This window comes from Pangasianodon hypophthalmus, chromosome 8 (assembly GCF_027358585.1).
Source record: "Pangasianodon hypophthalmus isolate fPanHyp1 chromosome 8, fPanHyp1.pri, whole genome shotgun sequence".
Lineage (NCBI taxonomy): Eukaryota > Metazoa > Chordata > Actinopteri > Siluriformes > Pangasiidae > Pangasianodon > Pangasianodon hypophthalmus.
In genome coordinates, this window is record NC_069717.1 from 12,640,064 (window position 1) to 12,658,268 (window position 18,205).

The 18,205-nt window shown below is 37.0% G+C and overlaps 1 protein-coding gene across 2 annotated transcripts; it reads right to left on the reverse strand.

Annotated features, from left to right (window-relative positions):
* Nucleotides 1-68: 68 nt before the first annotated feature.
* Nucleotides 69-17,707, reverse strand: elapor1 (endosome-lysosome associated apoptosis and autophagy regulator 1). 2 transcript variants are annotated; one of them, XM_026919724.3, is made up of 22 exons: nt 17,409-17,707; nt 13,715-13,835; nt 12,871-13,051; nt 11,553-11,700; nt 10,442-10,522; nt 10,221-10,326; nt 9,675-9,824; nt 9,340-9,428; nt 8,498-8,675; nt 8,236-8,364; nt 7,801-7,891; nt 7,505-7,610; nt 7,179-7,316; nt 6,016-6,279; nt 5,665-5,838; nt 4,790-4,940; nt 4,615-4,708; nt 4,419-4,520; nt 4,044-4,170; nt 2,097-2,275; nt 1,004-1,166; nt 69-716 (listed from the first exon to the last, which is right to left on the reverse strand). In XM_026919724.3, exons 1-22 carry the CDS (start codon nt 17,529-17,531, stop codon nt 648-650), a joined length of 2,964 nt encoding a protein of 987 aa, XP_026775525.3. In that variant the 5' UTR covers nt 17,532-17,707; the 3' UTR covers nt 69-647. The 2 variants fall into 2 exon arrangements, with proteins under 2 accessions (XP_026775525.3, XP_053091955.1); XM_053235980.1 differs by lacking the exon at nt 17,409-17,707 and adding an exon at nt 14,252-15,564.
* Nucleotides 17,708-18,205: the final 498 nt, after the last annotated feature.

An 18,205-nucleotide genomic window follows, 5' to 3' on the forward strand; every position in this document is an offset into this window, starting at 1 on the left:
AGCTTCACCTGATGAAATGGCCAGTGAGCGTTTTGGAGATGGAGAGAAAATCCACACTTTTTATAATAACTGAAAAGGCATAATTGGAGCAAATACTTTTTATATAACTCACATTCTGTACAGAAAACAATCGAGACAAGTGAAATGTCTTTACATTAGAAGCAGTAGATATTAGGGGTACAATGAAGTCATAGAAGCTTATCCTGCTTCTATAAGAACATAAGAACAAAAGCAGAAGCAAACGTATCTCAGGAAAGACATCAAATCTGCTAACAGATCTGCAAATCTGCTAACCTTAACTGAACACAAATTAACAGACCCGACATGATGTAAACTGTACTACTGGACAAACATTTTTTCCCCAAAGACTGTCTGTGATCAATTTACAGGACTCTAATGCTTCTAGTCTTTATTTATATCGACATGAAAGTATCATAAAATTAAAGAAGGTCAAACAAATTGCTTGCACTCGATAAAAAATCTTGAATAACAAAAATCAAAACGCTGGTGGAACTGTCCCTGTGAAATATGGATTTCTCCAATCTGCCGATGGTTCTTTCTTATATTTACAAAGAGGACATCATAAGAAGCAGTGATTTTCAGAGGGTCGGGATTTCATAGAGCAGTTCCCATTGTCCATTAAAGGTCTAGGTCATCTCCATCTCCATGCCTGAGGATGACTTCAAAGGGACAGAGTCAAAGCCATCTGATGTTCTCTGTAAAGGAACAAGGTCATCTAAATTACTCTAACACTATAATATACAGTATATTACTTTTACATTTTAACATCTGAGCATTTCCATACACTGTTGTCCGTTTGGCAAATGTTATTTGGGAATTATTAGAAGAAGTAGAATTCTAATTACCTGATTAAAAATGAGGATAATCAGTGTTCTGAGTCTAAAACCTCAATCATAATTTACTCATTCATTGCAAATTTCTCTCAAACTTCAAATCATTATTATTCAGTCTGTACCACAATGGCTGTAGAAGATCAGTTTACCTCTCTGGTGAAGGATTTAATTTTGGTAAAAAAGGATTTTTTGGTGAGATAGATGAGATCATCCTCTGCATCTTCTCCCTCCATAATGGCACAACTGTCGGCAGCAGGAAGCTCACACTCTTTTGACTCTGCATTCATCAGCTTTGAGTACTTATACTCCAGCCTGTGGAGTGGATTTGTATATTTACACACATTTACATTAGCACTACATGCACCTTGCATTAAGTGAAATGCTACTTATAGTTAGCATTCAGTAAAATCATATAGCATTCTGATGTTCTAAATTGGTTGCATGCACAGAGTTTTGAAGACTTTTGCCTTTTTTATTATTGTTTGTTAGGAACTGTTGAGATTAAAGCAAACTTTTTTTTTACAAGCTTGAACACTGCTTCAGATGTGCATGTTTCTGCTAAGATCCAAATTTGAGCCTAAGAACAAAACAGACTCTGGTCAATTAAAAGTACAATATATGGCCAAAAGTATGTGGACATCTGACCATCACACCTATACATGCCCATTCCAAAACCATGAGCCTCCACGCTTCCGGGAAGGCTTTCCACTAGATTTTGTAGTGTGGCTGTGGGATTTGTGTCCATTCAGCCACAAGAGCATCAGTGTGGTCAGGCACTAATGTCAGACAAAGGAGGCCCGGTGAGCAGTCGGTGTTCCAATTAATCCCAAAGGTGTTCAGAGGGGTTGAGGTCAGGGCTCTGTGCAGGCCACTCAAGTTCTTCTACATCACCCTTGACAAACCATGTCTTTAGCTCTAGTGAAGGGAAATCTTAATGCTAAAGCATACAGAGACAGTCTAGACAATTGTGTGCTTATAAATTTGTGGCAACAGTTTGGGGAAGAACCACATATGAGTGTGACTGTCAGGTGATGATCACTCTTGGCCATACAGTGTATCTGTTAGGTTGTTTACACAGAATTGAGCAAACTCTTCCAAACATGCTTGATGCACATTAAAACGGACAGGATAGCTTTTTTGTAGCCATTCCAGAGCTATAGAACAGACCTACAGCCAGTGAAAAACAGATGCAACATGGGAAGGAACTTCAAAATCAAAACATGCTCTGATGCAAGCACTCACTTGCGTGTCCGTTTCCAGAAGTAGCAGCTGATGGTGATGAGCAGTATCGCTGCCACCGATCCAACAGAAACACCAAATTTGAGCCAGAAGTCCAAAGTGACACAAGTGCTAATCTGTGGATCTGGCAGAGGCACTCCACCTGTACATTGCAGAGGCTGCTGCCACACATAGGTAGTCCTCTGAACACACACACACACACACACACACACACACACACTTAGAGCATGGCTCTCAAACATTTTGTACTCATGGACGGCTTTTAGTGTAAAAATAAGATCCAAGTACCCTATTATGATTCATTTATTAATTAGTATTCATTTGTATGAATAGTATCATCTAGCTATTTAACTCTAAGGCACATTAGGCAAATATGTACAGTATCATCATATATATTTGAAATATTTTTATATTTTCTGAATAAAACGAAGCCATTTTTCTTCCACAAAATCCAAACTTAAAATGTGAATTCAAAATATTTTGTCATATGAACCAAAAATTTTTGTAGTTTTATTAAAGTTGTGGTTAGTTATTTATTCTTGTTTTTAAGACTGGTTACATAGGAAAGTTCAGCATTGAGCAATGTGCAGTAAGCACATTCAGACACACTGCATTTTTAGACTATGAAACAAACAACTCTCTGTTAGTGTGAGTGGCATATTATATACTTATTTAATAAGGCTTATCAATCAAAATCATAATATCTAAATAATCTCCATCATCATCATGTCCTTAACTGAGCCTACCCTGACTATATTGTGACCTCAATATTATAATGATCTGGCAGTTTGATCGAAAATGAGTTAACCACATAAAAGTTTTGGTGTAATATTTTAAAAAAATGTAACATTCTGTCTACAAACTCTCAGTTAAACTTGGTTTTATATCATCATCCAAGATGAACATAAGATGAATAATAATATAGGTAGCTTGGCCAATCAATATCCACGTTCTACTTGCACTCAGACAGAAAAGAACAGACTTGAAGCCTCAGTACAGAAAGCTGGAGAAGAACATAACTGTAGATGTGCTACATACAGTATGCTCCATGTGAGTAATAAAAAGTGTACAAAACAGGCACAGTACAGATCTACTATAAAAGCTGCTTTTACAGTTTATAAATGTATTTGAACATTAAAAAGTTTTCAGCACAGCTAATATTGTGGCTAACATCAGATAACATTAGCACTAAATATGCAGGCATTAGCCTGCTACATGCAATGTGCCTAAATGTGCTTAATGCACGTTGCTCAATGCTGAATTTTCCCGTGTAACAAGGAACTGAAGGCCATCTACCTCATAAGATGTGTTTGTGTGGCTGCACAGAAACATGTACTATATTTTATATTTATTAAATATTATTTAAAAATTTTAGTATTATTAAATATTTTACAATGAAAATTCAAGGTTTAGGAACATCTTCATATTTTAAAAAGTGAATTTGTATTTTAGATCTTAGAGGACACATTCAGAAATCGAATCTGATTAAAAAGCATATATAATTAAAATGTCATCTTAATTGGCTCAAAATGTCTTTCTCTGCTGAGTTTATTACCATTTATTAGTTATTCAATGAGATGAAGAGAGTGCATAATAAGAAATGGTCAGATTTGACCAGGCAGGATTACAGAATAATAAAGTTCTATCTGTATTCAACTAGTGTTCAAAAAGTTGTCTCAGAATTTCAATAAAATAAATTTGAAGTAACTTTAAAGCATAGGCCTTGTTGAGCTGCATATTATTTTTGGATTTGCTAGCTGGAATGTTCCACATTTCAAAACAGCTCCTCACCCAGAGAGACCCTTATAATTACTAAAGTCACTAAAGTCACTATATGTCACAGACCCCTGGAAGTTCCTGGACCTCTCTCTGACCTCTCTCTCATAGCATTAAGGGTCAAATATTATTGCTGTGTCTTTTGTTCGTTATGATTTTAGGAATTAAACCTACCTGAATCCCACTGATACAGGCACTCACTATCTCTTTATAATTCCTCTCAGAACAGAGAGGACAGGCATACTGAGAACGCCACAGGAAGTGGAAGGAGCAGCCATCACATGTTCCCTCTGTACAGTTACTGCAGAGAGAGGGAGATCAAGAGAAAAAGAAGTAGACTTAAGAAGTAGAAGTAGACTCACAGTTCCTTGCTTTGACCAGAAGGTGTTGCTATGCACAAAACTATTTAGCTGACTCAGCAGCGATTACGCCACATTTGTGGATTACAGGAGATTGCACACAATGGGATTGCATTGTTTTTAGTTCCTATGCTTGTGGCAGTTGGTCTGTTGCCTCTCACTGCCTTCATTTCATAACTCTGCAGTGTACCTTGGTAAGGAAATCTGATCCATTGCTGTCACTGTGGGATCACATCTTAGTCTGATGGAGGTTGATCTGCCATTTTTACATGCCTGCGTTGTTTCACTTGCCCTAAAGACACAAAATGAATGACAGACACAATGACAGATTAACGACAATTCTTCAGCGCAGTTCTTGCTTATGTTCTGTTTGTCTCTGATCTTACCGGTAGTAAAATATGACATCAGGCAGATCAGATTGTGCAGGGAAGGTACTCCCAGAAGATGAGATGTGATCAAGTGTGGAATCAGTGGTTACCCCTAGACAAAATGAAAACAGCAGGTCATTATCTAAAGCCGTACAGCCTTAGTTGTTTGGTTGTAAGTTCACTTAAAACTCACCAATCAATGTGCTTCCAATAAGAAAGGGCTGTGAGGACACCACACTTTGAACTCTGACATCGGTAGGTACTATGATTGACTGGCAGACATAACCATTCACCTCCTTCCTGCTCTCCGTTACATTATCAACACATGAAGCCAGAACGCGGTCCTAGGAGTACACAGCTGGTGGTTAAAAATGGTCAGTTCATCTTGGATGGTTGATTCTGATTATATACTTTGGTGTTTTTGTCACATTTGCAAAGGTCACATTTGTCCATTTTAAACAATCTTAGCACTTCCACAAAAAAGAACCAAGGTGTGGTATGTCCAAGCTCAGTTTGTAATATCACAAAATAGGCTCAGTGTCTGTGATCCAATCACATCACATATGCAAATGTTTAGAAAAGTAAGTGGTGCCCAGAAAAATTTACCCACAGAAATGGCACACTAAGCTATCTAGCTAATACTAGTTTTTTGTTGTTACTGTATATTTTAACAGGTTTGGTTAGTGTTAAATAAAGAGCTGAGAATATGAAGTCAAGATTCTGATACTTAAATCTTACTCATATTTAACTGTGAGAAATGTGAGCTATTTTACTAGCAGTTACCTAACCAGCTATTAGGAATGCACGATTATAGAGGGGTGTTTCCAAATTGTATATTCACCCTGGCATTTTTAATGAGAGTAAAAGTGCAAAAATTAATTATCCTAGGCCAGTTTTAGTAAGACTTTGAGCATTAAAAAACAAATGAAACAATTTAATACTAAAGATAGACTATTTTAAAATGACATGATCAGGAGTAGTTTAACCATATGATATACAGGACATTCATACATGCTGTAAAGTTACAGCATTTTACAGCTTACAGCTCATCTAACCTGCTGAATTTACCTCTGTGCCACACAGCCCCACACTAAACTGATGAACAAAACGAAGACCTCTGTTGGTGAAGCGAGGGCTGCTCTGAAAGTGAGTAACACTGGCCAGGGGAGAGAAATCATACTGCAGAGTTTCTCCTTTATACTGCATAGCCAGAGTGCAGTCACTCACGCAGGCTGAGCGGGCCTGAAAATAGGACAACAGGAAGAGATAATATCAAAACATCAGTACTTTCATGAATACTGTGTATGATACATGTACTAGACGTACGTATCGGTTTGTATGACTGATGTTTTGACCAAATTTAGTACCTCCTGTGATGCAATAAATGACTTGATAGGAAAACAATTTATCAGTGCTTACTTGGTTGCTCTTAGTATTAGGTCCACATGGGATGCAGGCTTCCTCTCCCAGAGGCTGCTCAGGCCTTATGAAGGTGTTTGGTGGACAGCTCCTGCACACTCCAGTGCCATTTAGCATGTAGTGTCCAGGAGGACAGGAGACGCAGGCTGAGTCTGTCCGAGACGAATCTAGTGCACACTGTCGACACTTAGAGGCCACTCCTCCTATGACATTAGTAATGTGAATAGAGTAGATCTTAGCGAAGTCTGAGCTGTACTGCCTCTCCTGCAAACAAAGGAGACAAATGTTTATTATTACATGGTAATACTTTACTGGCACTATTAGATGACACTAACAAACCATGAACTTCAGCATTAAGACACCCTATACCACAGTGCTGGTGAATTCTCGAATCAGATTGATAGAAGATGTTGATTAATTTTCTATAACAGCTTGACTCTGACATGGTGTCAGCTGCAAGGCAAGTCACAGGTTTATAATAATGCACTTGTTCCAAAATGTTATTGTTCTGTAGTAACAACTCAGTCAGAAGGCACATAATCTACTTATCCAATAATTAAATTTTTGTTATTTAACAATAACACAGAGAAATTAATTTAACATTTATGGAAAGAGTCTCAGTGGTCAGTGCTTTGTAACAGTCAGCAGGTTTTCAGCTACATGAAAGTCTTCAGGGTGGAGGGCTTTGAGGTTTCTGGTAATACAACAAGCTGTGCTTTTGTCTTATTAACTTCACGAGAGATAAAAAAAAAAAGAGAGTATAGTCAAGTGACTGCTTATAGCTCCTATAACATAAGTGATAACATTAACAACATTAAACATAACTATAAAATTGTAAAAGTAAATAAATAAGTAAATAAATAAGTAAATAAATAAATAAATACAAAGTTGTGTTCTTCATCAATAAATAAAAAAATTTCATCTTTGGTAAATTGCAATGGTATAAGAGGAATAAAACACTTCAGGACTTGCTATTATAGAAAAATTATCAACTTCAGCTTGCATATCATGCTAGCTGGTAATATCTTTTTTAAAGAATTGATATATAAAGCTATACTTTTGAATATTGAGCCCTCACTACAATATCATATGTAACATGAGATATGTATGTAAATACACATATTTTAATAAAAATCATCTGGAAGCTCTTCTCCTGTTCTCACCATACTGTAGACATCAGTGCGCTGAAAGCCCCAGGTAAAGCTCACAGTGAGATTGCTCTTAATTAGGTAAGAATACGACTGCTTCCCAATTGTGCCTCTCCAAGTCTCCACCACACGATTGTTCCTCTCACTCAAGCCCTGTGACCAAACACACACACACACACACAAACACACAGCATTTCAAGTGCATGAGACCAGCACATTTCTATTTGCATTACTCAACAAGAAAAGTGATTGCAAAGGTGGAATAGTCACTGAATTTCAAAAGTAAGTTATTATACAACTATAAGTAGATAAGTAATTAGTATCCAAACTTAAGTGCTTACTGTCATGAAGTGAAGTGCGCAGTCAGCTGTGCACTTGGTCTCAAAGACAAATGTGATTCTAGAAAGTTCTGCCCTCTCATTATCTTTATCCAGGGAGTAGGGCAAGCTGAGCAAGATAAAGATATGAAATATACGAAGATAAGAAACTTTCACCTTCAAAGAATAAAACATCAAACATAGGCAGACAATACTACTTAATAATACAATAATACTACTTACGTAATATCCATAAATCATACTTGTTGGTTTCATGCATGTAGAATATTAGGTGGGTGTTTGTATCTAGCATTTCTTACCTATAACCAGGGACATTCAGTGTTAGCATCATGTAGTCTGAGTCCAAATCTCCAGGCGTGGTGTAAACGTACTCGCCAGCTACCTCCCATCCTGTTGCAACAAAACACAGTTTTAATTACACAACTGAACTACTGGAGAAATATAAAAGACAATTCTCCGCAACCCCAAACTGGGATTGATCATATAATCTTTAATCTTTGGAGTTATATTATACTGAATTAATAATTTGTCTAAGAATAATGAGCTGATTTAACTGGTCTGCCTTATTATGAACGCATGATTTTTTTCTCCCTTCAGTGTTTAATCTCTGCCTGACAACAACTATAAGACTTTGCTAATAAATCATTATAGTGTCTACTTCACAGACAGTGAGGGTCAGTGAATTGCAAACAACATGTGTTTGGTCCAGACGCACACCATAAGGCTTTGTTTACCTGTGCTCCTCTGAGTGCCGCTATACTCTCGTCTGTAGACTGAACTATTCATGTTGCTGGGCATCCTGTTCCACCACTTATACTCGAAACCTATCACTGGCTCCGTTCCAGCAGGACACTCGGAACATGCTGTAAACACAACATAACATCTTAATCTGTGTGCTTTCTGTCGATTTCTTTCTCGCTATTCTATCAGTTTAACTTCCACATAAAAATTGTAACTTATAATTGAGGCATGTGGTTTATTGTTTGTGTATTGCACCTGTTCCATTGGAGTAGGAGCCTTGTGGACAGGGTTGGCAAGCTGAAGAATTGTTAGCGAAGAATCCAGGATTACATGGAGGACAGGTCTGCATCTTCCCTGAGGCTGGAAGATTCACTGCTCCCTCTGCATTCTCATTGCAGATCTTTGGTTCAATCCATTTATACATCAGCTGTGTCTATGAAAAGACAAGAAGAGAAATGTACATGAAAAAGTAAAAATGCAACATGACTACATGCTACAGATTATCTACTCTATATAGTAGAGTTCGCTAATACAATATACAGTCAAGCGCAAGAGTTTGAATCCCCTCAGAACAAAATGAAGAAGTGTATTTTATACCAGTAAGGCATATACTGTATAGTAGGTTTGTAAAAAAAGAAAAAAAATGTCAGCGTGAGTTTATATATCAAAATGTTAATCCAAAAGTTTGTAATCCCCTTTTGGAGTGTTATATATAAACTATCTAACCATAACTGTAAGAGATTCTTTGCGTATCTGTGTCCTTTCTTTTTGACATATCTGTTAAGAGTTTCATACTCTGCCTTTGTTAAATCAGGCCTTGAGAATCAGTCAGTGGTATCATGGCAAAACTTTAACTTTTTGCTTTTGTTCCATTGCAATCTATTTATCAGTTGATTGTGCCTCGTTTGGACTGTGGCGTCATTACAGGATGCTTTTTCTTTTCTTTTTTTATTATTTAAAAAAATATGGTGATGGAAACTTTTGCACTTGACTGAATGTGGTTTCTTTATTAGCCGTGTAGAGACTAGTAGGAAATACTTGAATATTTTATTTGTTATAGGAAGAGTTTCTCATATTATTTTGGTTTTTAACAATACCTGTCCTTTGGAATCACAAGGAGTGTGAGTGTAAAAGTAGTCGCTGGTTGTGCAGGGTGGCCTCTGCTGACATGTTGCTGACCCAATCCCTAGACACATAGGAAAGAGTAGTCAGCACACACACACACACACATTTAGATCTAGTGATAGCACACACAACAGCCAAGTAGGTAAATCCTACAGCTACATTGCTACAGTATGCAACTCATTTTCATAGGGGTGAGTACTTCACACCAAGGAAAGTAACAAAAGCATTTGCATTCTGGATTAAAAACGTCTAGTCCTGGGATTATCACTTGTATATAACTATGTAAAACATATGAACAAACAGATACCTGAATATTTCTTTTCTTCACACTGCTGGCATGCAGTAGCTCCCTTATTGGAGTAGGTGTTGACTGGACAGGGGGTGCAGTGGGCAGCCCCATGTTCAGCACTGTAGGTACCAGGCTTACAATGGAAACATTCAGATGTGTATGCAACCCCTGTGGAGAGTGGACCAAGTGTTGGAAAGATGTTATTCTCTTATTTTTACTAAAACTGAAAAAGCAAAAATTAACTGTGACAATTTTGAATTGAATTGAATGTCAATTACGACCCAAATGGATGATCATGAAAAAACAGGCAGTTTTTTATTTTAATTTAACTCTGATATTTTTAGGAAGTGACATTTCATCTTCTATGTTAAATGTTTAAGCATTAAACATTTTAAGGGGATACCCAAGTACATTTTTGATATGCAGTATTTTGATCAAACTTTATCTACCAGTGTAGCTCTTTATTAATCAGTGGCAGATTTGACTCATTTTGGGGCAAGTGTGATGAAGATGATGATGATGATGATGATGATGTTGATGCTGTTGATGATGCATTGAACAAACCTGAGATAGCAATGTTCTTCAGTAGAACTGGTTTAACAGCACTACCAGACAGAGAGAACCCAGTGGTTCTCCAGTATAGAACATTGTTCCCACTATTCAATTGCACCTGGTTAGAGTACACAGGACAAAATCAGTATCAGCCACAAAGTTTGTGCATGCTCCTAAAACATGCACAAAACACACCAACACAAACACACAATTGTGCCTGTAAACACACTTACATAGTGATACTCCCAGTCATTTTCAGAAACCTTCATCCAGCGACTCTGAGAATCAGTAGACTGGCACTGGTCATTCTGGACCTAACAACCCCCACACACACATAGGACATGGATAAGAAAAAAACAACCAACACACAGAGGACATGGATAAACAGAGCATTATATACTATATGGCCAAAAGTATGTGGACACCTGATCATCATACCCTTATGTGCTTCTTGAACATCCCTTTCCAAAACCATAGGCTTTAATATGGAATTGGTCCCCTCTTTCTGCTATAACAGCCTCCACTCTTCTGGGAAGGCCTTCCACTAGATTTTTGAACATGTCTTTGGAGCTTTGTGCCCATTCAGCCACGAGAGCATTACTGAGGTCAGGCAATGATGTCGGACAAGAAGGCCTGGCACGAAGGTGATGTTCCAGTTCATCCCAAAGGTGCTCAGTGGGGTTGAGGTCAGGTCACCTGAGTTCTTCCACTCCAAACTAGGCAAACCATATTTTTATGGAACTCGCTATGTGCACAGGGGCATCGTCATGCTGGAAGAGATTTGGGCCCCTTAGTTCCAGTGAAGGGGATTCTTAATGCTACAGCATACAAAGACATTCTAGACAATTGTGTGCTTCCAAATTTGTGGCAAAGGTTTGGGGAAGAACCACATATGAATGTGATGGTCAGGTGTCCACATAGTTTTGGCCATATAGCGTAGTTAAAACATGAATCTTTTTTATATTTTAGCAACAATTCTTTAGTCTATTGAAAGACAAACTCCACCCTGAATCACATTTTGGTGCTAATTTGTTGATTAGTGCTTTTATTATTCCTGTAAGTAGTTAGTAGTTTTCTGCTGTGATGGTGTCACAGGAGGACATTGCTAGCACAGTTTCAATAAGAGCAGAATGATTTTCAACAATCACAACATAAGGGATAAAGGTCAGGTTACACTGTTAGATCTTAAAAACACTCAAAATGTTTCAGCGATCAATGTCAGTTAATGTCTTATTCATGAGAAATCCACTGTCAAAGTACTGGAGGTAACAAAAGTTGGCCTTAAAGGTCCAGAATGCAATGCAGCTGATGACAGCTGCCTACATTGGACATTATAATACTCACATAGAATTCAAAGAAGATGCTGTTATCAGGATAGAAGTACTGGAAAGTGACTGAGCCAGGCTGTTTCAAATTTACAGCATACGACAGTGTGGAGCTGCATTCGTCTGTGTTAGAGGATATGTAGTCCCCCTTAGGAGTCCAAGTTGAGCTGGACCCCATCAAACACACACACACACACACACACACACACAAACAAACAACAAAAACCCACAAGAGCATGGACAAGTATTATTGAAAGTCTTTCAGTTTTAACATGACAATAAGTTATTGTAATTAAATACTATTTATTTGAATTTATACCACAGCATGATTGTGGATTCATTTTTAAAATAACATCCAGGGTTTGTCTATAATTCAAATGATAGGTTTATATTAATACACGTCTTCTAATAAGTTATCATTTTCACAGTAATTACAAATTCACGGGTACTTGTGTGTTTCATATAACAAATTAAGAAAGGGTGTTGTTATTTAACACAGAAAACCATGTAATTGAAGCTTTCTGTAAGGAGATGTTTATTTAACGTTAATGGAAGGAGTCTCGGGTGTCCGCGCTTTCTAAAGGTCAGTAAGCTATCCGCCACTGGAGAGTCTTCAGAACAGAGAGTTTGCACTCTCCAGTTCTTTGGTAATGTGACAAGCTGAGGTTTTTTTTTTTCTTATCAACTTCAAGAGAATGAGAAAAAGAAAGGCTGGTGAGGAAACGACTCTTTATAATGTAATTGATAATAGGAACTAACTTGTCTCATTGATGTTCCACAACATTATATGTAACTGTAAATGGTTAAAAAGCACAATGTATCATTCATTAATAAATGAAAAATTACAATCGTTGGAAAATTGCTGTGGTATAGGATTAATAAGTAATAGTAATAAATTATAAGTAATAAATAAAAAGTAATAATTCCTGTGGTAAAAGGAAAATAATCCACTTCTGGTGGGAACAGTAATGTGGATTATTTCCAGATCACACACCAATGTGTTTTATTCTTTACTTATTTGCTCTGATGTGTGGATGTAATGCTGGGAGCTGACTGATTGTTTGAGCTTTGATCTGAATCTGACAGTTGCCTTTTTTTGCCAAATACCTTCTTTTTACATTCTCTGGTAATTTATATAGTAGTGTAATCCATTTTGTTGACATATGACTCAAATTTAAAAAAAAAAAAAAAAATTAATTAATAATGATCACAGTCACACATACACCCACATACAGTACAATCGGAAATGCCATATTATTAAACGGAGAGTCATAACAACTAAAAATTAGAGCCAGTAAGAGCCACAATTTGACAAAATCCCCATTACAGCTACTCACTTGGTGCAGTTAGTGTAGATGTTTCCTATATCCATATTGATGCCATGGGTGATAAAGCCAGCAGGTAAGTTGTCCCACTCGTCGAAGGCCACTCCTGTACCCAGGGAGTAGGTCCCTGCTGCACACTTCTGACACTCCTGTGACTTCATGTCCAGATATTCACCTTCCTCACAGGAAAATGCTGTCAACAGGTAATAATAGTTAGTGTGTGTGTTCTTGTTAGTATATCCTAATTCTGGCTTGGAATCTGCCTTTAGTTTTTTATGATGTTCACAGTAAATTCACTTTTGTGGCATTCTTTAATAGGATACACAGCACAGATATGACATTGTGTAGGATCAAGAAGCCTAATGAATCAAATTACTAACACCTACAATGTACAGCTAAACAGACTAAGATAAAATGTCCTGAACCATTTGTCATTCTTAGGATTTTGAGCTTCACATTCTAAAAGCAAGAAACCATTAAGGGTTTTTAGAAAACTTATGGGTCCTTAGTTCTAATTGGAGCCCTTCCTGATAGGGAAACACTCAGTTCTAGGGTTTTACCTTTAAAGGTTTAAGTAAACCTTTACTTAAAGTACCTCTAAGGGTCTGTATTTAACCTGTAAATAAGACATGCGTTTGTATTTTCATGAGCGACACGATGCACTCTTACAACAAAAAGGTCCTTCAGGGTTTATAGCTTCCTAAAAGGGATTTATTGGAACCCTTTCTAATACAACCATTCAGTTGTAGGGTTCTACATAGAACGATTAAGCCTTAAGGATTTTTGATTGGATTGTAAACATCCTTTTCTGGCTCATGAATGCTGGAATGAAGCACTGTAAAGCCTTGTTACTCACTGCAGTGTGTTCCTTTAACTGGGTCAGGGAGGCCTGTGCATGTGTCAGGCTTGTTGGGTATCGCCACTCTCCATCTGGACCCCAGAACATCACAGTCTGTGTACTCAAAGTGGTAATCTGACTGAGATAACAATGCAAATACAGACATATTCATTTCATTAGAAGACGATGAGAAAAAAATTCATATGTTTGAAAAGAAAAGCAAGTAGTGTGTTACATTAAGTATTTGGAGTGGTACAAATTTATCATGTCAGTCAACTGAGGTAAACATACAGGTGTCATTATTTTCTCTGACACTCTTACATTTATTTCTTGCTGTGAAAATCTATATTTGATTATGTACAGTTGATAAATGGTAAACCATTATCTGTGGCACTCTGCTACATCCCTGCATGTTTAATTATTCAACCCCCTTTTTAAACACAGGGTCAGATCAATATTTACACAGGCATCCGCCGCACCCTTTTACAACCACCTTCAACTAGGATGTTTAATTCCCAGTCCCCACAAGCTGCTTAACAGGAATTATTTACTTACCATTATGGTGAGGGAGACACTGATAAAGCAGATTCTTAAACAAACGTGCTATTCTGTTCCATGTAAATACAAATATTTGAAAATACTATTAACGAATCTTCTTAAAGTTTTATTAAAGTGGTTCATTAGATGTTGTTTGTTGCCCACTCCTCAGAACATTTACACAAGGCTTTGAGTAACAGTTGGGCAACTAATAAACATGCACCTATCCAAACCTGACAGAATGCCACCTGGAGTAAGATTAGACCACAAGAACTTTGCAAAGTACACTCAAACATCCCACGTGAAGCAGAACTAGGTTAATAGTTAACAAAAAAGAAGGGCACAGGAAAAACGGTTCTGGAAACTGTTTCCTATTAGTGAAGCTACATTAGCTCTGTGCATGAAGACACAGAAGAAAAAAACACTCTAAACACACATATCAGAGCGAAAATATAAAGAGTACATAGGAGAAAATAAGTAAATATTTAATTGTATCAGTCAGGCTTAATGGCAGTCTCCTTGCTAGCACTAATCCAGGCATTCATATTATTATGATAAATCCAAGGCAACAGGACAGAGTGACCCACGTTTCTATGGTGTCTCTGCCTACATTGTCTTCTCTCCTGGGCCAAATGCAAGGTCGTTTAACCTTCGTGAGAGTACAGAGTGAATAATATAATAAATGCAGTGAACTGCACTGCCATACAGGGCCAGGTAAAAGTTATAAAAATACAATGCCTTGGTTTAACAGGACTTACAGGAAATGGTGTCAAGTCATGATGTAATTGTTTCTATATCTCCAGATGTCAATTTCACACAGGTTTTAACCTGTTTTCTTATCGTCTTCTGATAAGATCCTCAGGCTGCCAGTTTCCACACTACTCATACACACTACTCAGTTAACTCAGTTTAACTCAGTGATGGCTGCTTACATAGGAGGAAATGCAAACTGAAAGTTTTGCATTTGCTCTTTGAGGTTCCCAAGCATCACCTATACATCTATCTGAGGGAATCACGGATGACCCAACCACACTGAATGCTGACGTGGATGCCTAACTGATCCAAACACAAAAATTGCTGTATCAATTCACATTACATTACTGAAACATTTATTCCACAGCTCTTTAAACCCTATTCTCTATAATCCTTCCCAGCCTATGATATTCTCTTTGCACTGCAGTCTGCAATCATATGATCAGCTCACGAAGTCTAAGTAAACACCAGTTGAAGCAGCTGCAGCACGTGAACATGACAGCAGAAGACAAATGTCTAATTACCATGCTGTCATGTCATTCATATATCATATACATTTCTAAACAGAGAGAGATTAAATCCATTCACAGACACTATGTCCAGTTTATATAGTATTTTATCAAACTTTTAGTCATGTCAGGAACAATCTTGTAGCTGAGTCAATGTAACATGCCTGTATGAAGAGCGTGGATATACAGTATGTCTCGACATCAAGATATTGAAAGTTCTTTTCAGTTAGAAAATATATTTATTTGTGTACTTTTATGAAAGTCCAGGAGACATTCAACTAACAGTGCAGCAGCATATAAGTAGGGACAGAGAGCTAAAGACATATCAGTATTATTCTAGAAACAGATGTCAGTCAATGTTCTCAACTTCTAATGTGCTTTTCTGTCCATATTCATGATTTCTGCTAGAACAAAGACCTATCAATTATGCATGTAATTAGGAAACAAGAAACGGCATGTTGAATATCCAGTACAGTTGCAGCTGTTCCGAAAGGCCAGAGGATTTTTTTGGAAATACATAGATACAAGTTGTGTCACGACAAGATCCTTAGCACCAAATCAGTACTTTAATAAGATGCAGAGCATATGTGACATTGTGTAGGATCATTTAAAGTTTAAATGTTCATGTTTTTGTTTTCAAAAAAAAAAAAAAAAAAAAAAACTACATGCAGCCAATACAATAGCATGAAGCCTAATGAATCAGATTAATAACACCTAAATGGACAACTAAACAGACTAAGATTTTTAAAAAAATTGTTGAACCATTTGTCATTCTTAGGATTGTTAGCTTCACATTCTTAAAGAAAGAAACCATTAAGGGTTCTTACAACAGTGATGAGTCCTTAGTTCAAAGAGGTTCTACTTGGAGTCCATTATTGATAGGGAAACACTCAGTTGTGGGGTTCTACCTTTAAAGGTGTGTACTAAGAGTGTAAATTAGTTTAGATTAGATTCAACTTTACTGTCATTGAGCAGAGTACATGTACAGGGTCAGTGAAATGCAGTTAATGCAGCATCTAACCAGAAGTGCAAATAGCAATGTGTGTGTGTGTGTGTGTATATATATATATATATATATATATATATATATATATATATATATATATATATATATATATATATATATAAATTAAGTACTATTAAAAACCGTGCAGAGTATGAGGAGAATACTAATAAATAAGACATGCTTTTGTATTTTCATGAGCTACATGGTGTACACTTTAATATTTAATATTTCAACCTTTAAATTTTTTTGGACTTTTTTTAAACGTACATATCTGCAAGTTGTGTCAGGATAGGATCCTTAGCACCAAAACAATACATACCTAAGAACATAGTAACAGTATTGGCAATAGGGTAACATTATATAGACACACACAGAGAGAGAGAGAGAGAGAGAGAGAGAGAGAGAGAGAGAGAGAGGAGGAAAGCAGTCTCAGCCCATCAAGGAGACAGTTATAATAGCTCATAATTTCCCTTTACCTTTTTTGTTTAGAAAATGTAAGGATTGGGGAAGTGAAGACTGGAGAACTCAATCAAGAATAGAGACAAAGTTGGTTTGCAATTAAAAAAAATTTGCTTCTATAGACTATAAAAATCGTAGCATATAAAATGAAACAATTAATATCATGCTCTAGGCGCTTATTCGCATCATTATTATAATATCAGATTTTGTCTTTGAGATTTAAAGAGGAAAAGCCCAGAGGAAGGAGACATACACCGAGATGATATGGTTTATCGCGATATATCGCGATACTTTGGTTTCTGCGCTATATTCCTGGCGTTACAACAATCCGTCCCCAATCATATGGTCCTATAAGCCAAGTTTGTAACTGAGAATAACTCGGAGAAATAGTTCAAAAGACATTAAAAACTTAATTATTTGACTTTTAGACGTTATGAAGTGTTCTTACCTCTTTGCAGCTGGGCAGCTCCTTCGCCTCCAGCGCACCCAATAACAGGAGTGTTAAAAATACTCTCGAAGCGGACAAGCTGCACAGTGAAGTAACTGGAAAATGTAAACGTTTCAGTAACATTATTGCAAAAACACATAAATAAATAAAGAAAGAAATAGAAATAGCGGTGTGCGTGTGAACAGAAAATCTTGTGAGTGAAGAAGAAAAGAGCGTCCTGTCAGAGTGACAGCTGTTACTGTGCCTCGCGCTGCAGCGGCGCGCGCTTTATTAGCCGCGCTGTGCCATGCTGCTGGGCGCTGTGCTCACTTCACTTCACAGCCTAAACCCCCAAAACACACACACACACACACACGCTTCACACGCAGATCTGAAAAGCCTGGACAGGTACGGGATTTAATAGCAATCATTTCCAGACACAGACATAGATGCAGTATTTCAGGCAGTTGTTGTATTTTTTCTATGGATATTTTCTTGCCAAATGCACATCTCATTCACAGTTCCTATTTTCATGCTACAGTTAATGAACTGCTGAACATATATATATATATATATATATATATATATATATATATATATATATATATATATATGTATATATATATATATATATATATACACACACTATATTACCAAAAGTATTCGGTCACCCATCCAAATGATCAGAATCAGGTGTCCTAATCACTTGGCCTTGCCACAGGTGTATAAAATCAAGCACTTAGGCATGCAGACTGTTTTTACAATCATTTGTGAAAGAATGGGCCGCTCTCAGGAGCTCAGTGAATTCCAGCGTGGAA

Coding starts and splice junctions, on each gene's coding strand:
- elapor1 (XM_026919724.3), bottom strand. CDS start 17,531: ATGTTACTGAAACGTTTACATTTTCCAGTTACTTCACTGTGCAGCTTG. Junction 13,836..17,408: donor AGCTGCCCAGCTGCAAAGAG/GTAAGAACACTT, acceptor TTGTTATCTCAG/TCAGATTACCACTTTGAGTA. Junction 10,523..11,552: donor GCATCTTCTTTGAATTCTAT/GTGAGTATTATA, acceptor GGGGGTTGTTAG/GTCCAGAATGACCAGTGCCA.